A 26,366-nucleotide genomic window follows, 5' to 3' on the forward strand; every position below is an offset into this window, starting at 1 on the left:
CTCCATGTGAAGACAGATTCTGGTGGATTGAAGAGACAAGACTCATTGTGAGTCCAACTGTCAAGAAGACGGTTATTGCATGTGCTGTAGAGGGAAATGAGGGACAGAGGGAGCTCATCAGCCTGGGAAGGTAGCACATATAAGAGAAGGAGAACTCTGATCCTAAATCTCTGCTGCCTTGCAGCTATACTCGTTCACAAGAAAGTCTTTGGGAGTAACCCTGAGGAAAAATCTGTACCTACTGCCTTGTGGGACATCTTCGGGAGAAGAAAAGGCTAAGGCCTACACAAATCTAGAGTGGAGTTTCTAAGACGGCTGGATGGTGTCTTGTAGGCCTCTTTCTGGCAACACCTGCAGCCAACCTGGTGCCACATGAATTGCTCTGCTTTCCTTTGGACCACCACAGCCAGGGCTCTTGTCGCCTGGGGAGCCCATGCTTGCGTCTGAGGGAGGTCACTACTCAGACCCTGAGATTATTCTTTGAGGCCCTTCTTCGCATGCCTCCTCCACGAGAGGCCAGAAGATGGCAACATGAGAATGGGCCTTCTTTGCAGTGGCTCCGTTTGTGAAATGCTCTCCCCAGGGAGGTTCGGTTGGTACCTTCATTATATATTTTTGGGTGCCAGATGAAAACGTCCCTCTTTAACCAGAGCTTTGACTGATTGACATCCAATGCCCTTTTAAGTATGCTGACGGAGGGAGGGATTACTGGGTTGTCTTTGTTTTTATTTTCATTATGTATTTTGTGGTTTTGATATTGTAATTTTATGTTGTGAACTGCCATGAGCTCTATGGGTATAGGGCGGAATAACAACAATAACAACAACATCTAGAGGGCACCAGGTTGTCTATCCTAGCCCTGGTCAGTATCACATGATGATTCAGCTCTACCATCCCTATTAAATCCTGCATGCCATTTTCTGGAATCCTTATCCAGTTTCATACTGCATCATTTCTCCACCCATCCCCTTCCATTCTGGGAAATTAGCACTTTACATTTTATGCAGCAAATATTATGTTTGCCATAGCTACCCTGCTTCTGCACTAGGGATCTTCTGAAATAAATACAGTGGTACTTCGGGTTAAGAACTTAATTTGTTCTGGTGGTCCATTCTTAACCTGAAATTGTTCTTAACCTGAGGTACCACTTTAGCTAATGGGGCCTCCTGCTGCCGCCACGCCACCAGAGCACGATTTCTGTTCTCATCTTGAAGCAAAGTTCTTAACCCGAGGTACTATTTCTGGGTTAGCGGAGTCTGTAACCTGAAACGTCTGTAACCCAAGGTACAACTGTATAAACATGTGAAGGGCACATGCACATTCTTTGGCAAGCTGCAAATGATCTAGGCATAAAATTCAGTAAATATAACCAACAGGCTGAATAATTATTCTCAAAACTTCAATATGCCAAGTCAGCAGTTGTTCAATACCAAACAGCTGCTCTTACTTGCAGAACATTTTGACAGTGCACCTAAAGAGAATGGATTACCTGCTACACCAAAAGGTCGCCGGAGCCCAGAGGTTAGCTTTCTTGTGTTGTTGTCTCTTAGTTCCATTCTGCCTACTCGTACGATCTGACAGACGAAACTGATTTTCTCTCTTTTCAGGTCTTTGCTGCCAAGGTCCTGGAAACGTTAAGTTTTCATACCTTTACTTTGCAAACTGCACTTACATTTCCACATAAGATTACATAAGAAGAAATATCTTTTGAGGTGCTAGAGAGAACAGAAAGCGACCATTTCCCATTATTAGTTACAATCTACCCCCTGTTAGAATGCCTCCCCGCTTCCAAAGCCAACAAATGCCTCTGGATTACATAAGAAGAAAGATTATTTGCTATTTAGCCTTCTCAGTTTGCCATCCCTTCAACCGTTATTTGCATGACAAAAAGTTTCATAACGATCAAGGAATACATTTACATGGAAATGTTTAAAATGACTAGAGAGTCCTGAACAATTCCTACTCATTTAAAAATGTATTTCCCACACAACCGTCAAAGAGTCTTCAGAAATGGTTCACATGACTTTTTTCCCCCAGTGCAAAAGCATCAAAAATCTTAGTGCCCTTAGCAGCTCAAATAATTTCCTGCAGCATGTGACAGAATTGAGCTAAAGCCACATGAAAGTCCATGTGGGTTCAAAAAGAACAAAACTAGGAGCAAGTGAAATACTGCCTATGAGACAGATATGGCCAATTAAAGCCATACTCGGATGCTACAGGAGTGCTGTGCTGAAATGTGTACACCAAGAAAGGAGGACCTTTTTTTAAAAAAAAGAAAGTCCAAAAACTAAATCCCCTCAGGGCATAATTCTCAGCACCCTATGCCAACAGTGAGCAGAGGGGAAAGTGGGTGGAACAACAGAGGCTGACCTTTGTACTAGGGCTAGGCGACATCTGGTTTTCAACATTGTGATATATCACCAGCTGAACATCACTATATACTGATATATCACAATGTCTGAAATAAGGATGGAGCTATGTAGAGTCATTGGCTGGCTTCACAGTTTTTCCCACATTGTGATTTTTACATAGTACACACATACACATCATGATTCGGGATATATTGCCAGGTCAAAAACTATTAAACCAATATCACAATGTGCATGTCAAACCAGTTTTGGACAATATACCACGCAGCCCTACTTTCTACTCTAGGCTACATTCCAGTGATTCAAAAGCCAGAGGTTTCTGCACGCACACTTCTCTATCCTCCATACAGGCAAGCATTAGTGCTCAAGGACACTTTATAGCTAGGTAAAAGCACTTGCGGGGGGTACCGAGAAGTGCTAATGAGGGGTGTGGCCTAGGAAGAGTCTGAAGGGCCACATTTGGTCTCTGGGTCTGAAGTTCTCTGTCTGCAGTGCAGAGCCATGCAGTCACATTTCTTCCTCTCCCACTATGTTCTGCATGTGGTTGAGCGAGCTCTTGCTTACTTGATCATTCAAGTACCCCAGTCACAGCTTTCTGCTTACACAGCTGTGTGCAACATGTGGCTACCAAGAGAGGCCAGGGGGACACGGTAGGGCTAAAGCACAGCTTTGCTCCTTCCTGTATATACCTACGCTCTGGAAGCAAGGAATGCATGTATTCTCCTAACCCAGCTCCAGTCCTTGAAGGCAGAAGCTGGAAGGCAAACAATGCTCATTTCTGCACCAACCTGAGGCTGGTGTGCAGTCGGGCCAAAGGAAACTTTGGCAGGGGCATGGGAAACGGCACTATACCAGATCAGACTGTTGGCTGATCTAGCTCAGTACTGTCTCCAGTAGCAACCAAGCAGCTCTCCAGTCTTTCCCAGCCCTAGAAATGCCAGGGATTGAACCAGAGGTTGAACCAGAGCCCTTTAGCAGTGCTCTGTCACAAAGCGATGGCCTTCCCCTGCTGGAGATTTCCTGTTGCCTCACAAACTATTGAAGCAATAGAATACCTCAAAAGTTGCAAACTTACCGTGAACACTGCTCGAAGATTATGTAATCTATCTATGTCTTTTGGAAGCCCAGAACTCGACCACCTCACCAGATAATTCTCACTGCGTAAATAAACATATCAGTTTATCAGCTACATCACAATTTTACAAGCAAAAGCTAAATATGTCACATTGTGACACATTAAAACCTGCATTTTAACAAGCACACAGAGATTCTACTCAGCCAATATTGCCTCTGTTAGACAACAGTGTTTTGTACATGTGTAACATACACAAACACACACATTTAAGCAGTAACAGGAACTAGGAATACATGGATTTGTTTCATTTTACATTCCATTTGGGCTGCAGAAGAAATGTGCTCTGGGAGAGTAAGGAGAATCCTGATGGATTCCCGCCCCCCTTACATTACAAAAAAGGGCATGTTATCTGAAAGCTGAAAGAATTTAAATGGGCTTCTGAAGTTCAAGGTTTAGATTTTCTGTATCAATTCACGGTGCCATTTTTCCAGATGCTTGTCAAAATGCGAGCACTAGGCCCACTTATACTTGTAAATGTGCTGTGTGCTTTACAGCCTTCGTCTTTGCTATCCTCAACAGGCATTTGTGATGTTCATCACTATAATTCCACTTTAAAGGATTGAAGAGATAAACGCTGTACCCTCTCACTGAGAGGACTGCAATAGGAGTGTTTTGTATGGTTCAGAAGAGAGCAGGGTGTTGAATGTATATCATGGGCACTCAAATTCTTTACTGTCACCTATATATCTTCAGGAAGATGCATTTCCCTGCCATTCACAAATAAAGTTTTTGGTTTTGTTTTTTTAAAGTAAAGAGTGTATATTCATATGACTAGTCCTGTGCCTTTGGGATTAGGCAGTCACTAAACTAAAATATAACAGTTAACAAAGCAAACAAAACATTCCCGTACAGCACTGACCTGATAAACTTGGATTCTAAAGGATCATACAAAGACATAAGGACTTCAGCATCTTCTCCGATTTTGCAGACAACGTTTTTCAGGTTTACAAACAAGGCAAACGAAGGTGTCGCAGCAAATTTGGCTTGCCTACTAATGTCAAGATTCTGCTTTTGAGACTGAAACAGGATAGAATTTTTAAAGAACTTACCAAGTACTCTATGATGACTAAGAAACAAACTGACCCACCACGATAAAAACATTTACATAAATCCAGCCCTGCAAATATTTGTGCATTTGGCTCCTGTTCTTAGCTCACTAATCTGCTCCCTCTCCACTCTCACTCCATGCATCTTTCATGTGTCATAGGCAGCATGCAACTAGGCTAGAAACTGGGGGGTAAGAGAAGGACGGACAATTACAGGGTTGGCAGAGCTGCCTTTCTTGGTCATTTACAAGCAAGACATCCATGCAGGCAAGTACCACATGCTGTGGTTGCTGCAAACCTTCTCTCTTCTCATTAGAAACAGTAGTCTCCCAGATCTAAAAGATTCAGAGAGGTAGGCAGCATAGCACTGCAAGGCTGATACAGAGGCAAGGGAAGGTTCAATTCACCAATTTTATCCTGCCCCAGGTGAGCAGACTAGTGACTAATTAAACCCTTGGAGGTTTTAAATCTATGATCTATGAATTCAAATGCTAAAAGCTACGGTGCCAACTAAAAAACTGCTTATGTTCTTTCAGGACTGTAGTAAAGGCTATAGCCAGGAGAAATGTGCAATGTGTTTTTTGAAAACATAATCTTGAAAGCCATTCACAATCTAAATGTCATTGCTAGTCCTTAACACCATTTACACATTTCATAATGTATACCAGTATGCATTATGTTTTATTACTTTTTCTTCCAGCAGTCTTTCCTCCACTTGCTTGGAAGCTATTTCATGAGCTCTGAAAAGGCTGATGGTGCTGGTTTGCTCAGGATCCAATATATTGCCATCTTCGTCCCTTACCACTAGGTCTAAATCAAGAATTCTGTATGAAAAGGAAATCAACAGCCTTTTCTTATTAATCTGAACTAGACACAATTAAGCAGTTAGGTGCTTTAAAATACTCTGGCTTTTTAGACAAAGCTACAGGAAGATTCATAAACCATTTACAGAAGCAGAAGGTGAATTCAAGGACTTTTCCAGATCTATGACATACGTCTATGATAAAGCTTAAATGAAGTTAGCTACCTCTGGTATACTAATAAATAATAATAATAAGTTTATTTATACCCCGCCCTTCCCAGTTCAGAAAACCGGGCTCAGGGTGGCTAACAACAAATTTAAAACACTTAATTGATATTGACAACATGTGGTTAATTGATTACAAATCATATATTGGACTATAAATCTTGTATGATATAATAATGTTGGGAGGGTTGCTAATCATTTGTAGCCAGTCTTCAAATGTTTAAATAATCTATCCAGAGCCAACTTACCCAAATGTTTGTTACTGCAATTGGAATTTGAATCAATTAATTGGTGAAAAGTTAGTAAGCTTAAGCACAAAAGTTACAAAATCAGCAGTACATCTCCAGCTTCAAATACTGCAAACAGCCTTCACTTAACAATTTGAATGCAAAAAAAGGGTCTCAAGGTAATCTTCTTAGGTAATATTTTTTACAAACATTCGCTACAGAAAGCATATATTGAAAATGACATGGCTGTTCCTCTTAATTTGAGTTAGTAAGTCCCAATGAAGGAGCCCTCAAAAACAATATGTTTCACACAAAACCTGATGTTAAAATTCACTCTCATAACAAGCTTGGCAAAATACTTACAATGTCTAAAATTATATAACAGATCCAATTTCTGGCAAAACTTTTTTGTCCCAATTCCTATTTGCTGCAAAAAAAATATTGACTGGTGTGTTAGTTTTTGCTGCCTTGGAGCAAATTTGCTAGCCAAATCTCAGCCCTTTGGTAAACAGAGGCTAGATTGTACTCTAGCAATTTATTTGGACAGTAAGTAACGTGAAACATACATCTCTAATACGGAGGACTGGAAGCTTTCTTCTAAAAAAGTAAGAGCGAGAACAGACATGAAATTTTCAATAGGCTGCAAGTGGTCTGAACACAGATTTGTTCCATTCCAAGACATTTCTTTTCAGAGCACCGAGTGTTCAAACCAATCCCATCATATCAAAAACATTACATCTGTCTTCACCTTAAAGTTCAGATTCTCTCAGTTCTAAGATTAAAAGAACTTCCAAGGGTGAAGACCAGCATAACATTTATACCTTAGTAGGGCTGAGTTGGAAATGAACTCATTGTGTTTAATCTCAGCACACATCTCATCTCAAGTTCTGAAAATACCAACTTTTCACATTTGCAAGAGAAGCCAGTTATAGATAGGGGACTGCAAATCTTTTTATATCATGTCTGCCTTTACCTTCAGCTCCTTACATTTTTACAGTGAAGGAAGAATATGTAATGGCTAATTAATAACACAGTCCTAATCATAGAATTGAAGAGTTGGAAGGGACTAATAAGGAATTCAGGTGCTGAGTTATGACCACTACATAGCCAAAATGGGGTTATGGAGAAACGAAAAGTCAGCTTGGGGAAACCCTAAGGTTTACAGAAGCTGAAAAAAGTATAGGGGGGGCTAAGAAGCCAAAAACCCCCAAATTATCTAATTAAGACTGCACATGATCAGTGGTCACAGAATGCCATGTCTGTCTGTCAGGGGCAGAAAGCCCAAGGCAAGGCAAAATGAAATGGATTATCCTGGTGGGGGAAGCATGACTGGTAGACTAGAACATTGAACAGGAGTACTCCGCAATGCAATGGTTTATTGCAGGTTTATACAAGTTATATGCATATGACTTCTACGTACAAAAAGAAAAAAGAAAAGGCTGTGCATTTCAGACAACATCACAAACCTGTTTCCGTAGTCAATTTTGGCAGTGACTTTCTTTTTAAGTTCCTTGAGCTCATCCTGGGGTAGGGTTCCAGAGAGTATTTGTGACCTCCATTCAATAAGATCATATATCATGTGCCTTACATTATGGAACATTTCTCTGTTATCTTGCTGTAATAGAGGAAAACAGTATGCATTTAGTTCTGTTATTGGTCTTCTTCATAATGAAGTATAACAGCCAGAGTGGTACAGCAGGAAAAGTGCTGGGAGTTGGATTTTAAAAATAATAATAAACAAGTATCAATTCAATATTCTGTTTTTATCCTCAGGGTGCGAATGCTATTGGACCTGCCTCTCAGCCTCCTACAGCCTTGCAATGTGGGTAAACTGTCTGCCTTGCAAGGCATTTGGAACTTTCTCTGCCTAGCCTCCAAGCCCCAAAAAGGTGATGGGAATCCGCAAGAGCTTACCAGACTGAGGAAAGACCATGAGGCTGAAGAAGAGTATCTGCACCTGAACTCTGCCCCATAAGCTGCCAGGTTCCCATAGCAGCATGAAGGCAGCATGCAGGCATATTCTTCAGATATAATTTGGAAAGGGGCTTGCCCACTTTGGGGAGGGGGTTTAAGTTTTATGCATTTCTGCTTACCACAGACTCCCCCCCCCCCAATACCCCTGGACCTCCCTTTCATTCGTGGGTGGCCCAGTTTAGAACACAAAGTTGGCAGCACTCAGCTCTTGAATTCAGCATTAGCAGGAGCAAGTGTAGTCAGAGGCTGGAATTTATAACTACTGTAGGTCTGTTTGTTTCTTCAGAATAGTCAAAGTAGTTTTTAAAACACAACTCGGAGAAACCAGACCGATGCAAAAGTGAATTTTTTCGGTTCCTTACATTTGGGTTTTCATTTGCAATACCACAAGGAAATACTCAGGAACAATATTATATATACTCACAAACATGTTAAATGCATGCAGGTGTGCACAGCCAGATGCATGTGTGAATCAGTAATAGAATGAAAATTACAAGCATTTTGGCAACCCAAATTTCTAGAAGGAATGGGGGAAGAAAGAGAATGGCCTTTTTGGCAAGGGGGGGGGGAATGGAAAATGGAAACTTATGAAGAGGTGAAAGAATTTGTTTATGATTGGTTGCATTACTATCAGATTAGTGAAATGTTTAAAAAAGATTGTAAAATGTGTGGATATGAAGGAAAAGAATCAAAATTTCAAATAGAGATACTGAATAATGAGTATAAAAATTTGTCTAAAATGTATAAAATGTTGCTGGAATGGCATACAAAAGATGAAGAGGTAAAATCAGTAATGATACATTGGGCCAGAGACTTCGGTTATAATATAAAATATGATGACTGGATGAAATTATGGAATGAAAGGTTAAAATTTACGGCGTGTACCGCATTGAAGGAAAATGTAATGAAAATGGTATATAGATGGTACATAACGCCAGTTAAATTGGCTAAAATGTATAAAACATGGACTTCCGGGTTAGCGCGATCCGAGTAATGGCGGATTCCCTCCGAGCTCCGGAGGGAATCGGCTCCATTGCAAACGGGTCTCACCGCGACGGCGACGCGGGGACCCTTAGAAACCGCAGGCGCGGAAGCCTGCGGACCTGGTGACTCGGCGGGCACCTAAAGCGCCCCCCCGACCCACGAAGAGCCTTTTTAAAGGCTGCGGAGAGGGTACGGGGAGTGGCGTGGTGCTGTGAGTAGACCGCTACTGCAGTGGAGCGAAGCCGCGAGCCATGGCCGGAGACCGCTGACTTTCTTCCCTGAAATTCGGACTCTAATTAATCCGTGAGTAGATTGGAATTTGGACTTTAAAAAGCTTATCCTTGAATTCGGCACGATCGGGGGATGTGCTAAAGGGAAGTCCGCACCCCCCTTCCTACAGAAAATTTAAAGCAAAGATCGGAGAACTAAGGTGGAGAGTTCTTTCCTTGGTGTTCTGTAAAAGATAAGATTTGCATGAATTTGACAGAAGAAGATGTGTGCTGGAGAGTAAGAGTGATTTTTTAGAAGTTTGTCTTTTTTGAACCCCCCCAGACCCGGGGGTGTCCTTTTATGTGAGCTGGAGAACAAGGAACGAGGAGTTTGACAGCTGTCAAAGGAGCTGTCAAACGGGCAGCGAAAGTGAAAAACTCTATTATTTAACACTTTTTGGACTTAATTTGTTACATTCGAACTAAAGTGGTTGGAAACAAAGTAGGGAAATAACAAAGTAAAGGACTATTGGAAAAGATTACTAAGTAACTAGAATCCCCCTAGGGGAAACATTGAAACATTGCAATGGCTGCAGATGGAAAACTACAGGCAGAGCTAGAAAGAATGTTTTTTCTTGTGGGAAAACTGGAGGAGCAGACTACGGTCATGAGTAAACAACTCATAACCTTGAACTCTAAAATAAATGACTCTGCTGAAGGTACAATGGATTTGACGGGGGGAAAGTCTGCAGCTGAATCAGAAGAGATAACTTCGGAACAGGGGGAGAGCGAGCAAGGACTAGTACAGATGGAGACTACCAACCACAAGCCTACATTGTTAGAATACAAAGAAGAAGATCCTTGGATTACAAATCTGCGAAAGATGCGAAAGAGGAGGGAGGAAGCCCCTGGAACATCTGGAACACCTGATTTTAAAAGAAATAAGAAATACGACTGGGGCTTCCTATTTGAGTATGGACTGGTTGATCTTCTGCAGCAGCTGGTGTCAAGTACTTTGGATGGAAGAAATTCTGACGAGACTGAGCTGAAATTTCCCCGAAACCTGAGGACCAATGAGGAGGGTTACCAACAAGATCGGCAAAGAGAGACTGACAAGGACTTAAAGGCCTCAGATGTGAGGAACCCAGGTTAAAAACTGTTGTTATGGATGGGGGGACATTTGGAAGGGACAGAAACCGGGTCGGGGGGGGGAAGGAGAATTTGTTTTTAAATCTTTATGACTTTTGTGTTTGATTATTATGACCTATTTTTAAGATTAAAGGGAAATTCGTGGAAGGAACTCGAGACGACCTTAGGAAAGGCTTTAATGTTTTATAAGAAAATTGGATAAGTAAAATCTGGCTAAGTAAATGGTTTTTTTTAAAAAAAAAAAACATTTATATATAGATATAGTAATAATACGCAATGGATGAGAGATTTGAATTTGCTGAGTTAATGTAACTGAACTAGGATGTATGAAGGGGGGATGGGGGGAGGTCAAGAACTGGGGTTAGAAAGTAAGGTTATGAAATTTTTATACGTGTTGTCTTTGTCTTTGTGTGTGTATGTTTGTCTTTATAAAATCTGAAAATTTAATAAAAATATTTTTTAAAAAAAAAAAGTTTTGGGATGGAAAAAAAAATAAAAATAAAATGTATAAAACATGTAATAAGTGTTGGAAATGTAAAGAAAAAGAAGGGTCTTTCTATCATATGTGGTGGGAGTGCAAAAGGGTGAAAGGCTTCTGGGAAATGATATATAATGAATTGAAAAAGATGTTGAGATATACATTTGTTAAAAAACCAGAGGCCTTCCTACTAGGATTGGTAGGTAATGAAATTAATAGAAAAGACTGTAAACTTTTCCAATATGCAGTAACAGCAGCAAGAATACTTCTGGCGCAAAGATGGAAGCAGGAAGAAATTCCAACAGTGGAAGAATGGAGAATGAAACTGACTGAGTACGCAGAATTGGATAAACTGAGTGGGAAGATTCGATATCAGAAAGACCAAAAGTTTATTGAGGACTGGGGGAGATTTACAGAATATCTGAAAAGCATATGTGATGTACAGACAATGCTTGTTGGTTTTGAAGAGTCTCTGTGAAAAATTAAGAAATATTGTAAAAAAGAAAGTAGGAGAAAAGAAGAGGAATGGTTAAAGGCAATAATAAGTTCAGAAATGCGTTAACAATAGAAATTTTAATGAAAGATTGGCAGAGAAATTGAGGGAAGTCAAAAATTGATGAATGTGTGATTAAATATGAGCTGATTGTATAAAAATGTTTGGAAAATGAATAAAAATTATTATAAAAAAGAGAGAATGGCCTTTTTGTTCATATAGAGACATATGAGGTTACCATAAACCATATATCAAACCTACTGATCCATCTACCCTAGAACAGTTGACTCCAACTCACAATCGCTCTCCACTCCACTTGAGACAGCTGCTCAAGTTTCTTTTTAAACACAATATGATGAGAATGGAACCTGGGAGCTTTGACAGGCAAAGTCTGCATACAAAAGGAGTGCCAATCTGGCCAGTGAGCCCAATTTGATCCATAGGCCAGAGGTTCCCCACTGCTGGTATATACCCTTGAGCTACTGGCACCATGGCCCTTGGAATATTTTTAACTGGTGTATGTAGCTTGGCTGATTTTGTGAACTGAGCTACAGGCCTTTTCAAGGACCAACGGTACAGGACCCTCAAAAATGAATTATCTTAGGAAACCTTCTATACTTACAATATAGAGCTGCCGCCATATTGTAGACCATTCCCGTAGCGTGGTGGTAACCTCCTGAATGAGTGGTAGTTCGCTGGGTATAACAGTTTCATGTTGTCTAAGAAGCAAGCCAACATAGAATGTCATTCATATGGAAGAAGAAAAAAGGAGGGGTAATTGCATTCTAATTACATCAGCTGTTAGATACCAACGCTGAATTGTGCTGTTCTACACAACCTACCCAATTCTTTTTGGTTTAAAAACTCATCATCACAACTTTTTAAAAAAAAGCGTGGGTACACGCTTGAGAGAGTAAGCATTTGGTATTCATAAGCACACACACACAAAAACCAGCCAACTGCACATCACCTGTCATTACAAGGGATTCTGTTCAAACCCAAACACTGCTAGTTTCAAGGACAAGAAAAGCTATTTTGCGAGTCCTCAGTGTTTGTGCCTCTAAATTACTACATTTAAATAACGCATCATCTGAGTACTATACAACTACCATGCTACACAGTATGTCTAAAGTATGGTGCTTACTGAAGGAGCTATGCAATCAGTCAGGAAGGTGTCATTATGCAGTAATCAAATGATTAGCGCTTTCATAATTTACATATTTAAAAAGGCATAAAAATAAACCAGGCACAGAAGAATAGTTATTTTACATTCAGGCTTGTATCTGGCAAAGCTTTTTTTATTTTTTATTTTTTTGTAGATCTTATACTTTTTGCTTGATGGTTTTTTTTAACCCTTGCCAGCTAATGGGATTTCTGTGGACCCCAAGGGCTGTTTAAATCATCTGTAAAACTTATCTTAGGCAAACCTAAACCACTTCCTACTCCATACAGCCCTCAAGAATTATGAAGTGAGCTGTCCTGCAGTATTTTATCACAGCCCCTTTCCTTTTTATTTTAATTTATATTTAACTTACTTAGCCAGGAGTCCTCCAGATTCCCACCAGCCCCAGACAGCATGGTTAATGGTCAGACATGACCAGAGGTGGGAATCCAGCCCAAGGGCAACACATTAGCTACCTCTGTACTAAAGTATTGGGATCTGGTGTATTCCTATTGAAATCATGGCATCAGAGCCAGAAGGACCCCATGGAAACTACTAAACATCTAAACTAGCTGAGGTCCAGCAACTTCTCAAAATCAGATGCATAAAGTAACTTTAAATTTATCAAATAGGCAAAATGCTACTTTTGTGCTTATACTACCGCAGAAGCACTGAATCATATTTGTGTGTGCGTTATTTTAATCTTGTACATTCCAGTGCAAATGCACACATATGCACACTATAGAGCAACTCGGGGGTCCACTGGACCCAAAGAGTAAATCTTACCTGAGCGGTTTAATTCCACTCCATGTTAACACAGGCGTTATTATTCTCATAATGCTAACCTTCAACACTGATTTCAGCCTTTATTAGGATAGACTGGGATAGACTGTACCACCTCAATTATCTACCATGTGCCCCATTTTTCACCTATATGATTTTATGTATCTGCTTTATTGTTGTTTTTTCTCTTCTGTTACGAGCTCCCTGATTTACGTATAGAGTTTCCTGTTCTATAGTTCTGTGTTCCTTTCAGAACAACTGGATTAGAGTATAAAGTTTTAAATCAAAGACACAGTATATACCATATGCCATCTCAGTCAGAGGTAGATGCCAGCTGCTTTGACAGACACATGTGTCCAGAATCTTGGGATGGCAGCACAAGCAACAGCTTTTAGCCTCTCCTGCAGTCCCCAGGATTTATCTCCAATCTACATTTTCCTGTCACAATCCCAAGTATTCTCTCTCTCTTAAACTATCACGTCTCACCAACACTTCCTGTGACTATCAGGACAAGGTCCATGTGCTTGGCTGGTCTTTTCAGTCAGCCCCTGAAGAGGAAGTCCACTGTGTTACAGTCTACAAGCCCATGGAACCCTGCTATTTCACACAGAACTGGCAGAAAAAGTCACAAGCAAATAACAGCTGAAGCTAGAAACATATTGCTTTGAAAACACTCTTCTCACATCAATGAGACTTTCCTTGCAAACATAAAAAATGTCATAAATCCTCTCAAACATCGAGTTTGGGTTTCTAGAGAGTTACTGGGTTAACTGGCCGTTATCTTTTTTTTCTTTCAATTTTTTTAATTGTTTTTCCAAAAAGATTTAGACAAACAAACATATATCTTAACTGTACTTAATCCGATCTTAATAACATTTTTAAGTGACTTCCTCGAATACCTCTTGCTGAGTTTCAGTGTATATCATTGTAACAGTTTTCCAAAACCAATTTTCTCATAAAATTAACTTAATCACTTAACATCTTTCTTTCTTTCCATTTTATCTTTAAACATATTATTCTCTAACATTACATATTTAAATCCTAAGCCTATCTGGTATTTGCAAGTTTTTCCAATTAAATTATCTTAACATATTTAACTAAATAGGCTTTGAATTTCATCCATTCCTCTTGGTACTCCTCCTCCTTCTGGTCACGGACTCTTCCAGTCAGGTCGACTAGCTCCGAAAAGTCCATCATCTTCATCTGCCATTCCTCCACTGTTGGGACTTCTTGTGTTTTCCAATTCTTAGCTAACAAAATTCTAGCTGCAGTCGTGGCATACAAAAACAATCTAATATCTTTCTTGGGCAATTCCATACCTGTTATTCCAAGAAGAAAGGCCTCTGGTTTCTTAATAAATGTATATTTCAACATTTTTTTCATTTCATTATAAATCTTCTCCCAGAAGTCTTTCACCTTGGGGCAGGTCCACCACATATGATAAAAGGTACCTTCTTTTTCTTTACATTTCCAGCATAAATTATTTCTTTACATTTCCAGCATAAATTATCACTATTATGACACATCTTTGCCAATTTTAGAGGGGTTAAGTACCATCTATACATCATTTTCATAATATTTTCCTTTCCTCCACAATCTCTCCCAATCTTCAAACAACTGGCCGTTATCATTCATGCTTTCATTCAACTAGTTATCTCAAAACCACTGCTACCGTACTGATTCACATAAACCCTAGACCATAAAGAAGTGTGATTGTCCATTCTCTACTTGTTCCTTTGCCCCCACCCTAATCTTTGAAAGAATAAATCTTAGACTTAATCTCCTGTGCATCGTCATTTATTTATCTAATGTGCAAAGAAGCCATTATGAAAATATTTTCATCTGTTAATTTTGTAACTTACCCTTTTCCTTCAACTATTGCTTCCTTAAGTTGTATATAGGAGGAGGGAAATATGCCCTTAAACAAGAAAAATAAATGTATTATTGCTGGGGGAGGGGGTTCTGAATGACCAATAAAGTTCAGAATTACATTTCATTAAATATTACATAGTTATACATCCCTGAAAGATTATTTATAATTATAAGAACAAGCCTGGGCAAGCCAGGGGGAGGAGGAATTCAGAAGTATTTGCTTTCACTTTATACTAACTAGACGAGGTTAGCATTGTACGTGAACCCAACTAACTGGTTTAATCATAATCATAGTTACTTGAAACAAACCTGTTTTAAATCATGGGGCATTTCAATTAACAACAGCTTGAGGTTAGGACAGAATGCTGAACTGTCGTTAACTGAAATCTAAACCAAAAGCTTCTGATATTCTCATTGGAGGACCATTATTTGAAGAGCAGAGGAGAAGTAGGATGGTATATATATTGATCAGTGGTGGACCTTAGGGTCTCAAATTTCCGCACAGGCCTGTGTGATGCCAAAATTCAATGCCTGCAACCCCACTGCTCATGCGCCATTCTAAATACAGTGGTACCTCAGTTTACAAACTTAATCCCTTCCAGAAGTCCGTTCTTAAACCAAAACTGTTCTAAAACTGAGGCGCGCTTTCCCTAATGAGGCCTCCCGCCGCCGGTGCCCTTCCAATGTTCGGATTCCGTTCTTAAAAAGGTAAAGGTAAAGGTACCCCTGCCCGTACGGGCCAGTCGTGTCCGACTCTAGGGTTGTGCGCTCATCTCACTCAAGAGGCCGGGGGCCAGCGCTGTCCGGAGACACTTCCGGGTCACGTGGCCAGCGTGACAAAGCTGCTCTGGTGAGCCGGCACCAGCGCAGCACACGGAAACGCCGTTTACCTTCCCGCTATAAAGCGGTACCTATTTATCTACTTGCACTTAGGGGTGCTTTCGAACTGCTAGGTGGGCAGGAGCTGGGACCGAAAGACGGGAGCTCACCCCGCCACGGGGATTCGAACCGCTGACCATGCGATCGGCAAGCCCTAGGCGCTGAAGTTTTACCCACAGTGCCACCCGCGTCCCCATTCCGTTCTTAGACCAAGGTAAAGTTCTCAAACCAAGACACTATTTCCGGTTTTGCGGAGTTTGTGAACCAAATCGTTCTTAAGCCGGACTGTTCTTAAACTGAGGTACCACTGTAGTAGAAGTAAAATGAATTACAGTGGAACCTCGGGTTGCGGACATAATCCGTGATGGAGGCACATCCACAACCTGCAGCGTTTGCATCCTGAAGCGCCGCATCTGCACAGGTGCCGGTGCGATTTGGCACTTCTGCGCATGCGCAAAGCGCAAAGAACAGACCTCCAGAACGAATTAAGTTCTTAACCCGAGGTACCACTGTAGCGCCTAGGTCAGCCAACAAGGTGAGTTCAGCTGACAGGATTCCTATAAACTGCCCACTTACATTTGAAAGAGAAGCTACTGAAACACAATTTTAATATTAATTAAAATTAAAATTCACAACCAGCAAGTTATAAACTATTCCTCTTACCAACCTACAGTGGTACCTCGGGTTAAAAACTTAATTCGTTCTGGAGGTCCGTTCCTAACCTGAAGCACCACTTTAGCTAATGGGGCCTCCCGCTGCTGCCGCCATGCTGCCACCACGCGATTTCTGTTCTCATCCTGAAGCAAAGTTCTTAACCCAAGGTACTATTTCTGGGTTAGCGGAGTCTGTAACCCGAAGCATCTGTAACCTGAAGTGTCTGTAACCCAAGGAACCACTGTATTTCTGTAAACAAAATATGTAAGTATGTGTGAAGGCTAACCACCACCCATTTTTGTAGTGAAAGACAGAAAATATCACAAAGCTACTTACTGTTTTTCAAAAAGCAAATTCTATTTCGGAGCAACCTTTATTTTAACAGCATTATCCACAAACTTTTTTCTAATTTACCTTTCAGTAAAAAGTTTCGAAAGGAAATAAAATATCTTAACTAGTTACTATGAAAAACCTAAACCATCAGACACACAAAAAAAGAATTTGCTACTATGGAAACGAAATACTTACTTTTTTGGATTTTTTCCTTAAAGTATAACCTCTGTACCAACCTAGAAGAAAAGATTTCTTAATAAACTTTTATAAACTAATTGGTAGACAACATACACCCACAATCCACACACATCTTCATGTCAAGTACAGATATATTACAGTTCATTGTAATACATTGTATACAATTTGTATACAATTCATTGTATATATTACAATTCATAAATGGCATCAATCCCACATAACCAATCCTTCAAAAGTGGTATACAACCATAATAGCCACCCATGGTGCAATTAGAATGTCAGTTTTTCAATCCACAAATGGCATCTTCTTCTTTTATAACTGTGAATTTGAATGCTTGGTCCCAAGTAGTTTAGTGGTTCAAATGCCAGTACCAGCACTCTGAACTTGACTCAGAAGTGAATAAACAGCCAGTGCAGCTGGTGCAGAACTGGAGTAAAATGGTACAAAGGCTTTGACCCAACAAACATCCAGGCTGCTGCATACTGCACTAGCTGACACATCCAAAACAGACTTCAAAGGAAGCCACACAAAAAGCACATTACTATAATAATATAATATAGTATAATTTGTTATTTATACCCCACCCACCTGGCTGGGTTTCCCCAGCCACTCTGGGCGGCTCCCAATAGAATATTAAAAACACAAGAAAACCTCAAACATTAAAAACTTTCCTAAACAGGGCTGCCTTCAGATGTTTTCTAAAAGTCAGGTAGTTTAACCTGGTATAACCACAGGATAACCAGAATACTGTATACAGTCCTACATATGGCCGCATCATATATTTATATAAGTGGCATTGCAATACCCACCATCTACCAGAAGTGTAAAAGAATGCTTTTCACCTGACCATATTTGGATTCTGTATGTATGGTCAGTCCAGTGGTCTGATTAATAGCACTAAAAATAGCTTGAAACATCCAGTCATTAGTGTTTGTGCATTTAAAAATGCCTTTTATCTGCCTTGATCCTTCTGATGGTGATTGGTGGCCAATCCCAGTGAACAGAGCATGGATTTGCCATGTTGCTGCATGCAAGATTCTACCATGCACCTGGTGTTGACATTTCTGAAGGCAGCTTAAATATTTGCTGCTTATGGAAGTGATCTGTTTGTGTGAGTAGTGCAATGTGCGTGGCAGATATGCACAGATGTTCATGTTTCCAGTCCTGTGATTTAGAAAAACCAATAAACCACCACCATTAGCCATTTTGTGTGCTTAATCTAGCTGCTGCTGCTGCTGCTGCTACTATTATTTCTACATAAATTTGTATGCTACCCTAGACCTGTAGATCTCAGGGCAGTTCACAACATAAAATTACAATATTTTTTTTAAAAAAAACACAAAAGTACACTAAAAAAATAAGGACAAATAAACCAATAATCCTCCCTTCCACAACACGTATAAAACCACATCGGATGTCCATCAGCCCAAGGCCTGTTTAAAGAGGAACGTTTTCGCCTGGCGCCTAAAAGTGTATAATGAAGGTGCCAACTGAACCTCCCTGGGGAGAGCATTCCACAAATGGGAAACCACCGCAGAGAAGGCCCATTCTCATGTTGCCACTCTCTGGACATGAAGAAAGGCCTCAAAGGATGATCACAGGATCCGGGTCAGTTCATATGAAGAGAGGAGGTCCTTGAGGTATTGCGGGCCTGCACTGTTTTAAGGCTTTAAATACAATCATGTATATGTTGGCTTTTCTGTGAATGAGTGCGATAAAAATTTCTTTCAACCCTACAGGGCAGCCTTTCCCACGCCTGTTCAGATCTTTGTTGGACTACAACTCCCATCATCCATGACCAGTGATGCTGCCATCAGGATGACAGGAGTTGTCTCTGCCCCCCCCCCCCCCCCGCGCGCTTTTTATCCTGCAGTCCTTTTGACTGTGAAACAGCCTGGTGGGCAGGAAAGAAGAGATCCTATATCCTTTCTCAGGTATATGTGGGTAATTAGCTGAGGCACAGTCCCTCTACATAGCCTGCACAAAAGCATGTTTTTAATGGGAAGAAATTAGCGGTGTAGATACATAATGAAACAGAGTAGTCATTTTTTATAATCTTTGTTGTAAAATTTGTCTGTGGCCTCTCCAGAGGATCAGTGGGTGGGGGAAAGGACCCATATTTACTGAGAGTGACAGGCAGAGCAGTTTACAATGCAGGTTCGCTTGCCAGTTTTGTGCTGAATTGGTTAGTGTTTGTATGGAAGATTCCTCCCAATTTGGCGCAGCACTATCACTCTTTCTGAATGACTATTATGTGTGATGGGTGTTTTTTGTTTTTGTTTTTTTGATTAAACAGTCACACTAAAGCAGAATGGGCTTGGTAGCAATAAAAGCACATAATGCTGATCACTTGCAGATGTGTTGTGGATCGGGGGTGGGGGGGTGGGGGGGGGCAGAGTGAATGAGAAATTACCTCTTTGTTTCCCTGCAATGACATCCTGCCTCCACAAATGTGAGAGATGTTTTGATGGGCTGAAACAATTATACTACAATGGGGTTGTCAGTGGGGAAGATTTGTAAAGCTAGATGAAGACAGGGGAGAGGTGCTTATGGCACCTTTACTCCCAAGTGCTTTGGAGAAGGGACATTTGCACTACTGTAGGAAATACAAAAAAAACACACCCACAAAAACAAAAACCAACTTGATAAAATCTACTAACTTAAATATACCCATCCAGTCATCAGCAACTATATTTGTTTCAGTTGCTATCTGTGATGCTAATCAGACAAACAGGTTTATCTGCTCTATCTGTGTTATAAGGCACATAAAAGTGTAGAAAGTGCTACCAAGTACAGCTCATCAAAAGTAGTAGAAGAAGAAGAGTTTGGATTTGATATCCCGCTTTATCACTACCCTAAGGAGTCTCAAAGCAGCTAACAATCTCCTTTCCCTTCCTCCCCCACAACAAACACTCTGTGAGGTGAGTGAGGCTGAGAGACTTCAGAGAGTTGTGACTAGCCCAAGGTCACCCAGCAGCTACATGTGGAGAAGTGGGGAGGCAAACCCGGTTCACCAGATTATGAGTCTACCACTCTTAGCCACTACACCACGCTGGCTCTATAAAGTAGGTTTATAAGCATCTGTCTAGCTGTTGGAACCGATAGCTGCTCTGCACTGAGGGTAACTAAGAAGAAAAGGGAGAGATATTGAGCTGCAAAAGAGTTTTTGTTTAGCGAAGGAGGTCTTGCTGCCTTTCTTCTAAGAATACTTGGCCCACCAAGGATACCTTTCCCAGACAAACAAACACAGGGTTACGTCCCTATGTCTTCATTTAAACATTCTGGTATAAGAGCAATCTATGTTTTAAGCAAGCCAGTGTTTGCTGCCTTCAGGTGCAACAGCCAACTATGGTCAGTTTAGAAAATCTCTTCTCAGGTCCACTTTCACAGTTAATGAAAAGCCAGAGATTGACATTAAGTCTGAACGAAGACTATACATCAATAGTTGAATTTATGCTGCTTCTCTATTTGCATATTTCATTGTCATGAGGCAGCATGCAACAGCTAAGCCTGGCTTTTAAAACAAATGAGGTAGAGAGAGCATGCCTTTCACTATCAAGTGTGGTAGAGACCCCTTACTGTGCATTTTATGCAAGTAGTCTTTCTAGGGTTGTAAAGTGTCACTTGGAACAGCGCAACTGCATCCTTCATTTGTATCTGAAAAGGTCAGAGGAAAAAAGCTAGAGGAAGAGGAAGCAAACATACATATTGATGAGAAAGAAAATAAGGTCTCAGTCCTGAAAGGAGCAGGGAGGGAGCGGGGGAAGGGAGTGAATCAATAAAACTTATGCACCTGCAACTGTTAAGCAGCTGTGGTGTTTACTATTTACATCCAGGGGATTGAAAGCAGATCAAATATAAAGTCAGACAAGGAATGCTGAACGGTAGATAGAAATAAACACAGTAAATTCTTACTTTAGTTGTTCAAATGTCAGACAAGGACTGTGGAGACTTGGTTCAAAACTGAACTCTGCTATGAAGCTTACTGGGTTGCCTTGGGCCAATCACTCTCAGCCTAACTTACCTCACAGACTTCTGTGGGGATAAAACGGCAAGAATCCTGCCTTAAGCATCATGGGGGAAAGGTGTGATATAAATGCAAAATAAATATTAATAAAGGATTATATAGGTCAAAGACAACCTTCAAGTATTTGGGGGGGAAGAGGAGATTATACACATATCGTTGTATATAAAACTAATACTTCTTTAAATCCACTTCTCAGGAAACGTTCCCTGAATTCGGAAAACCTAATTAACTACAGGCCAGTTGCTAATTTCCCTTCCCTGAGCAAGGTTCTAGAGCAAGTGGTCGCAGACCAAATCCAGGCACTTTTGGAAGAAACTGATTTTCTGGATCCGTTTCAATCAGGGTTTAGGCCCAGTTTTGGAACAGAAACTGCTTTGGTAGCACTGTATGATCTCAGTCGAGAGAGAGACATAAAGAAAACATGTCCCTGTTAATTCTCCTCCACCTCTCAGTGGCTTTCCATACCATCGACCATGGTATCCTTCTCAAGCGACTGTCCAAACTAGGGGTGTGTGGCACCGCTTTGCGTCGTTCCCAGAGGGTGTTGCTTGGGGAATGCTTTTCAACCCCATGGAGCCTTCAATGTGGGGTTCCACAGGGCTCAATCCTATCCCCTAGGTTGTTTAACATCTACATGAAACCACTGGGTGGGGTTATCCGAAGGTTTGGAGTATGCTGACATCACTCAGCTCTATTTCTCCTTTACATCTGCAGATGAGGCAGTAGAAGTGCTGGGCCAATGTCGTGCCTCGGTAATGGACTGGATGAGAGCCAACAAACTGAAGCTCAATCCAGATAAGACGGAGGCACTGCTAGTGGGTGGTTCCCTAGACCGGATGGGTAGGAGATCGCCTGCTCTTGATGGGGTTACACTTCCTCTGAAGAAGCAGGTTCGTCGCTTGGGGGTACTCCTGAATCCTTTGCTGTCACTCGAGGCTCAGGTGACCTCAGTGGCCCAGAGTGCCTTCCATCAGCTTCGGTTGGTTGCCCAGCTATGCCCCTATCAGGACAGGGATAGCCTAACTACTGTTGTCTATGCTCTGGTAACCTCAAAGTTAGATGGCTGCCATGCATTATACGTAGGGCTGCCTCTGAAGACAGTTCAGAAACTGCAGCTAGTGCAGAATTCAGTGGCCAGGTTGCTCACCAGAGCAAGACGGCTTGAGCATGTTACAGTGATCTTGGTCAGACTGCACTGGCTACCAATTAGTTTCCAGGCCCAATTCAAAGTGCAGGTTTTGACCTATAAAGCCTTGAACAGCTCAGGACCGCAATACCTCAAGGTATACCTCTTTCCATATGAACCTACCCAGATCCTGAGATCATCTTCTGAGGCCCTTCTTCATGTGCCTCCTCCTCGAGAGGGATGGCAGCACGAGAATGGGCCTTCTCTGCAGTGGCTCCCTGTCTGTGAAATTCTCTCTCCAGGGAAGTTTGCCTGGCATCTTCATTATGAACCTTTAGGCACCAGGCAAAAACGTTCCATTTTAACCATGTCTTTGGTTGATTTGATTGACATCCTATGCCCTTTTTAAAATGGGGGGGGGTTAGGGGGAGGGGTTATTGGGTTGTTGTTGTTATTTTGATTATGGATTTTGTGGTTTTATATTTTGATTTTATTGTGTAAACCGCCCTGAGACCAGGGGGTATAGTACAGTGTATAAATTCAATACATAATAATAATAATAATAATAATAATAATAATAATAATAATTTACTTCATTTTGAAAGGGATGCAAATAAAATATTGGGGTTTTTTAAGACAGACCACACAGCAGAGACTTACAGTTTAGAAGATAAGTATATTTTATATTTCAGCATTCAAAATTAACTCCTTTTAATAGGACCTTGAATATTATCTGAAGTCTGAGGGTTCCTTAGGGATATCTTACCATTCTAACCACTCAACAGATGCTACTAGAGATCCATACAAATTAAGCTGCACAAATATCAATCTTTGGGGGGGGGGTTGAGGGGGAGGGAGGGAAAAAGAAAAATTTGCATCTTAGAAAGGTTATTCTTCAGCTATCACAAGCCTGCTCGTTTAATGTGCAGTAACTGTTAATACTTTGCCCATTTAAATACTTCAATATTTCATTAGATTTCAAAATAGAACTCATCTGCTAAAACAGGCAGGCACATAAAACCCAAACGTTGACAGTCATGACGGGAAGAATAATGGTTACGGAAGAAACATTTGTTCCACTTGCCTTCATGTGTCTCCAATATGTGGACGGTGTCTCCTATTTGTAAAGACAGCTCGTCTGGGCCCCTGGCATCATAGTTGTAGAATGCTAGAGAGAGGAAAAAGTCAAGTTTTTAGCATCAAAAATACTGCCAAAAGAAACCCACCAGCTAATTAGAATTTTTTTTAAAAAGTAACAGTTCAGTATTAGTTTGTCGGCATAGCTGAAACCACTATCTGTGTATAAGAAGCCCCTCTGGAATTTAACCAGTGTAACTGCAGGTATCACCACTTTTCATTAAAAAAAATGATCACAAAACAATTATGGATTGAATAGGCAGCATCTTCTCCCGTGTGTTCCTCCAAGAGAGGCTCATTCTATGGATTTGTCCTACCCTCTGAAACTTTGCGACGGAACACAGGATCATACAGAAAGAAGGAATGCTAAACGTATAAACTGGTCCTGTAGTATTTATTATTTACATTTTTTAAAAATGTGTATCTTACTTCTCCAACTTGTATCATGATGCTCAAGGTGACAAAGACCAACAAAAATTAAAACAACCATACAAATGTTAAATATGAAAAACAAGTTACATAAGTTTAAATTGTCAACAAGCATTAAAAAAGGAGAAGAATGGAAGTATTTAAGAGCTGGTTGTCACAAGTACTCCAAAACAAGAACATCTGTCCTGTGCCTAAAGTCTTTAATTAAAGGACCAATCTGAAAGGAAGTTCCAGAAGCTCAACACCATAGAAGAGAAGGTTCTCTTCCACTGACCACAGCACTGATGGCAATGAGATGCAGGCCAGAGCTTCTGACAAACGTGAGTGGATATGCAGGACTTATAGTTACTTATAGTTGTTTTATTGTGTATTTCTCAATATTATACAACTCTTAATGGCCAAGGCATTATAATTGTGATATTCTTATCTGCAAGTGTGATGTTCTATTGTCACATTTAGTACTGTTATTTATTGTTTTGTAAACCACTTTGGGATACACTTCAATGGAAAGTAGCACAGAAACTCAATCAGTCAAAATGGTTACAGATAGGTAGCCGTGTTGGTCTGCCATAGTCAAAACAAAATTAAAAAAATCCTTCCAGTTGCACCTTAAAGACCAACTAAGTTAGTACTTGGTATGAGCTTTCGTGTGCATGCACACTTCTTCAGATACTTCTGATACTTCTTCAGATACTTCTTCAGATACTTCTTCAGATACTTCAGATACTTCAGATACACGGTATCTGAAGAAGTGTGCATGCACACGAAAGCTCATACCAAGTACTAACTTAGTTGGTCTTTAAGGTGCTACTGGAAGGAATTTTTTTAGTCAAAATGGTGTAACATTTGATACGTGCCCTAGAAAGGCCGTGAATGGAACAGACAGGGTGCAAAGAGGAGAAAATGGGAGTTTTAAAAAACCTAAAACAGTTTTCTTTTTGTCCACACATGCTTCCTCGGGAACAGGTGCTGTTGGTGTGTCAACCTAAGCTGTGCAAGAGCATTTCTCTGTTGCTCATTTGATTGAAGAGCTCTTACTAGGCAAGTTACAAGATTTCTAAATGTTGCTATTTTCCTTAAATAACCAATGATTGTTTTGCCATTTCTCTTTCCACCTTGTTGTGCATTCTATAATCTGCTACTTTTTATTTGTACTCAGTGGGCCATAAGTAAAATAATATTGGAGCATGCCTAGCCACAGCTATCACATCCTGACTGCTTAAGAGTAGAGCAGAATCCAGGAGCACTCTAAAGCTATGAACCTAATTAATTCAGAAGGAATGTAAGTCCATCTAAAAGAGGGTGCCACCTAATCTAAGGATCAGCAGCCCTGTTGACCAGAAACACTTCTGTCTTCTGTCTATTAAGTCTCAACCTGGTAGTTTACATTGAGATGTAGAATACTGGCATCAAGCATCAGTTCATACTGGCTTGCTACACGAGACAGAACCAATAATAAACAGTTGTTCCACCCAATTAAACAGATTCAACTTTATTTATTAAATATAATATCCAAAGAGAAATTAAAGAACAAACAAGATTCATGAGTCTGCTCTTCGAAAAGGAAAGACCAAAAATACCCAGTAGATTTGAAACCATATAATGGACAGCTTTTGACAGCATTCATCTTCATATCGTTAACAGTGTTTTGGTTTTATATATATGTATATATAAAGCTACATCAGCATTTTCTTCTAGTCGTTCTCTTTCGTTCTCTTATATTCTCACAGAATTTCATGAGAAGTGTGGCCTTGCCAACACAGCTCTAAATTAACATTTGAAATGGCACTATCTTTCTTTAAGAAAAAAGAAAATAACACCCACTCTTCTTGGGACATGTATAGGAGACACACAAATTGCTACAGATGCATTTTTCAACTGACTCACTTCCTTGTTTACACACACTTTACTGCAAATTTCAGAACACAGAAATTTGCAAGAAACAGCCTAATTGTTTGTGTGCTGGAGAAGAGAAGGGGGAAATAGGAGACATCAGCACTATATTAGAGGAGCTGGGAAACTGTGGGGTGGGAGATTTACCGTATTTTTTGCCCTATAGGACGCACTTTTCCCCCTCCAAAAATGAAGGGGAAATGTGTGTGCTTCCTATGGGGCGAATGCAGGCTTTCGCTGAAGCCTGGAGAGCGAGAGGGGTCGGTGCGCACCGACACCTCTCGCTCTCCAGGCTTCAGGAGAGCTGCAGCGCCAGCCCCACAAGGTCGGGGGACAGCGGGGAGGCGGAACGCCGCCATCCCACTGTCTCCCGATGTGGTTTGGAGGCTGACGACGGGGAGACGCGTGCTTCTCCCCGCCGCCAGCCCCGCAAGCTCCGGGGACAGCGGGGAGGCGCAGCGCGTCTTCCCGCTGTCCCCGGACCTGGTCTGCAGGCGGGCGGCGGGGAGAAGAGCGCTTCTCTCCACTGCCGGCCCCACAAGTGCCTGGGGGGGAAATAAATTTTTTTTCTTTATTTCCCCCCAAAAAAACTTGGTGCGTCCTATGGGCCAGTGCGTCCTATGGGGCGAAAAATACGGTAAATGCTGCAATAGCATCAACATAAAAATAAAACTGCTAACTGATCTACAATGCAATTCTATACAAACGTAGTAAGCCCCACTGGTACTTATTTCCATAATGTGTATAGAAAGGTTGCAGCCCTAGTTTTCCATATACTACA

At 40.9% G+C, this 26,366-nt stretch overlaps 1 protein-coding gene across 2 annotated transcripts in view; it reads right to left on the reverse strand.

Annotated features, from left to right (window-relative positions):
* DOCK1 (dedicator of cytokinesis 1) overlaps positions 1-26,366 on the reverse strand; it is a 361,208-nt gene that overhangs the window by 297,286 nt on the left and 37,556 nt on the right. For both annotated transcript variants that reach the window (XM_079977122.1, XM_079977121.1), the window contains exons 2-10: positions 23,211-23,294; positions 16,970-17,010; positions 14,899-14,954; positions 11,714-11,810; positions 7,271-7,419; positions 5,239-5,374; positions 4,364-4,521; positions 3,445-3,526; positions 1,490-1,625 (exon numbers count right to left, since the gene is read on the reverse strand). In XM_079977122.1, coding sequence (XP_079833248.1) covers positions 1,490-1,625; positions 3,445-3,526; positions 4,364-4,521; positions 5,239-5,374; positions 7,271-7,419; positions 11,714-11,810; positions 14,899-14,954; positions 16,970-17,010; positions 23,211-23,294 — 939 coding nt within the window. The remainder of the gene's footprint in view (positions 1-1,489; positions 1,626-3,444; positions 3,527-4,363; positions 4,522-5,238; positions 5,375-7,270; positions 7,420-11,713; positions 11,811-14,898; positions 14,955-16,969; positions 17,011-23,210; positions 23,295-26,366) is intronic.

Source organism: Podarcis cretensis, assembly GCF_951804945.1.
Source record: "Podarcis cretensis genome assembly, chromosome: 5".
Taxonomy (NCBI): Eukaryota; Metazoa; Chordata; class Lepidosauria; order Squamata; family Lacertidae; genus Podarcis; species Podarcis cretensis.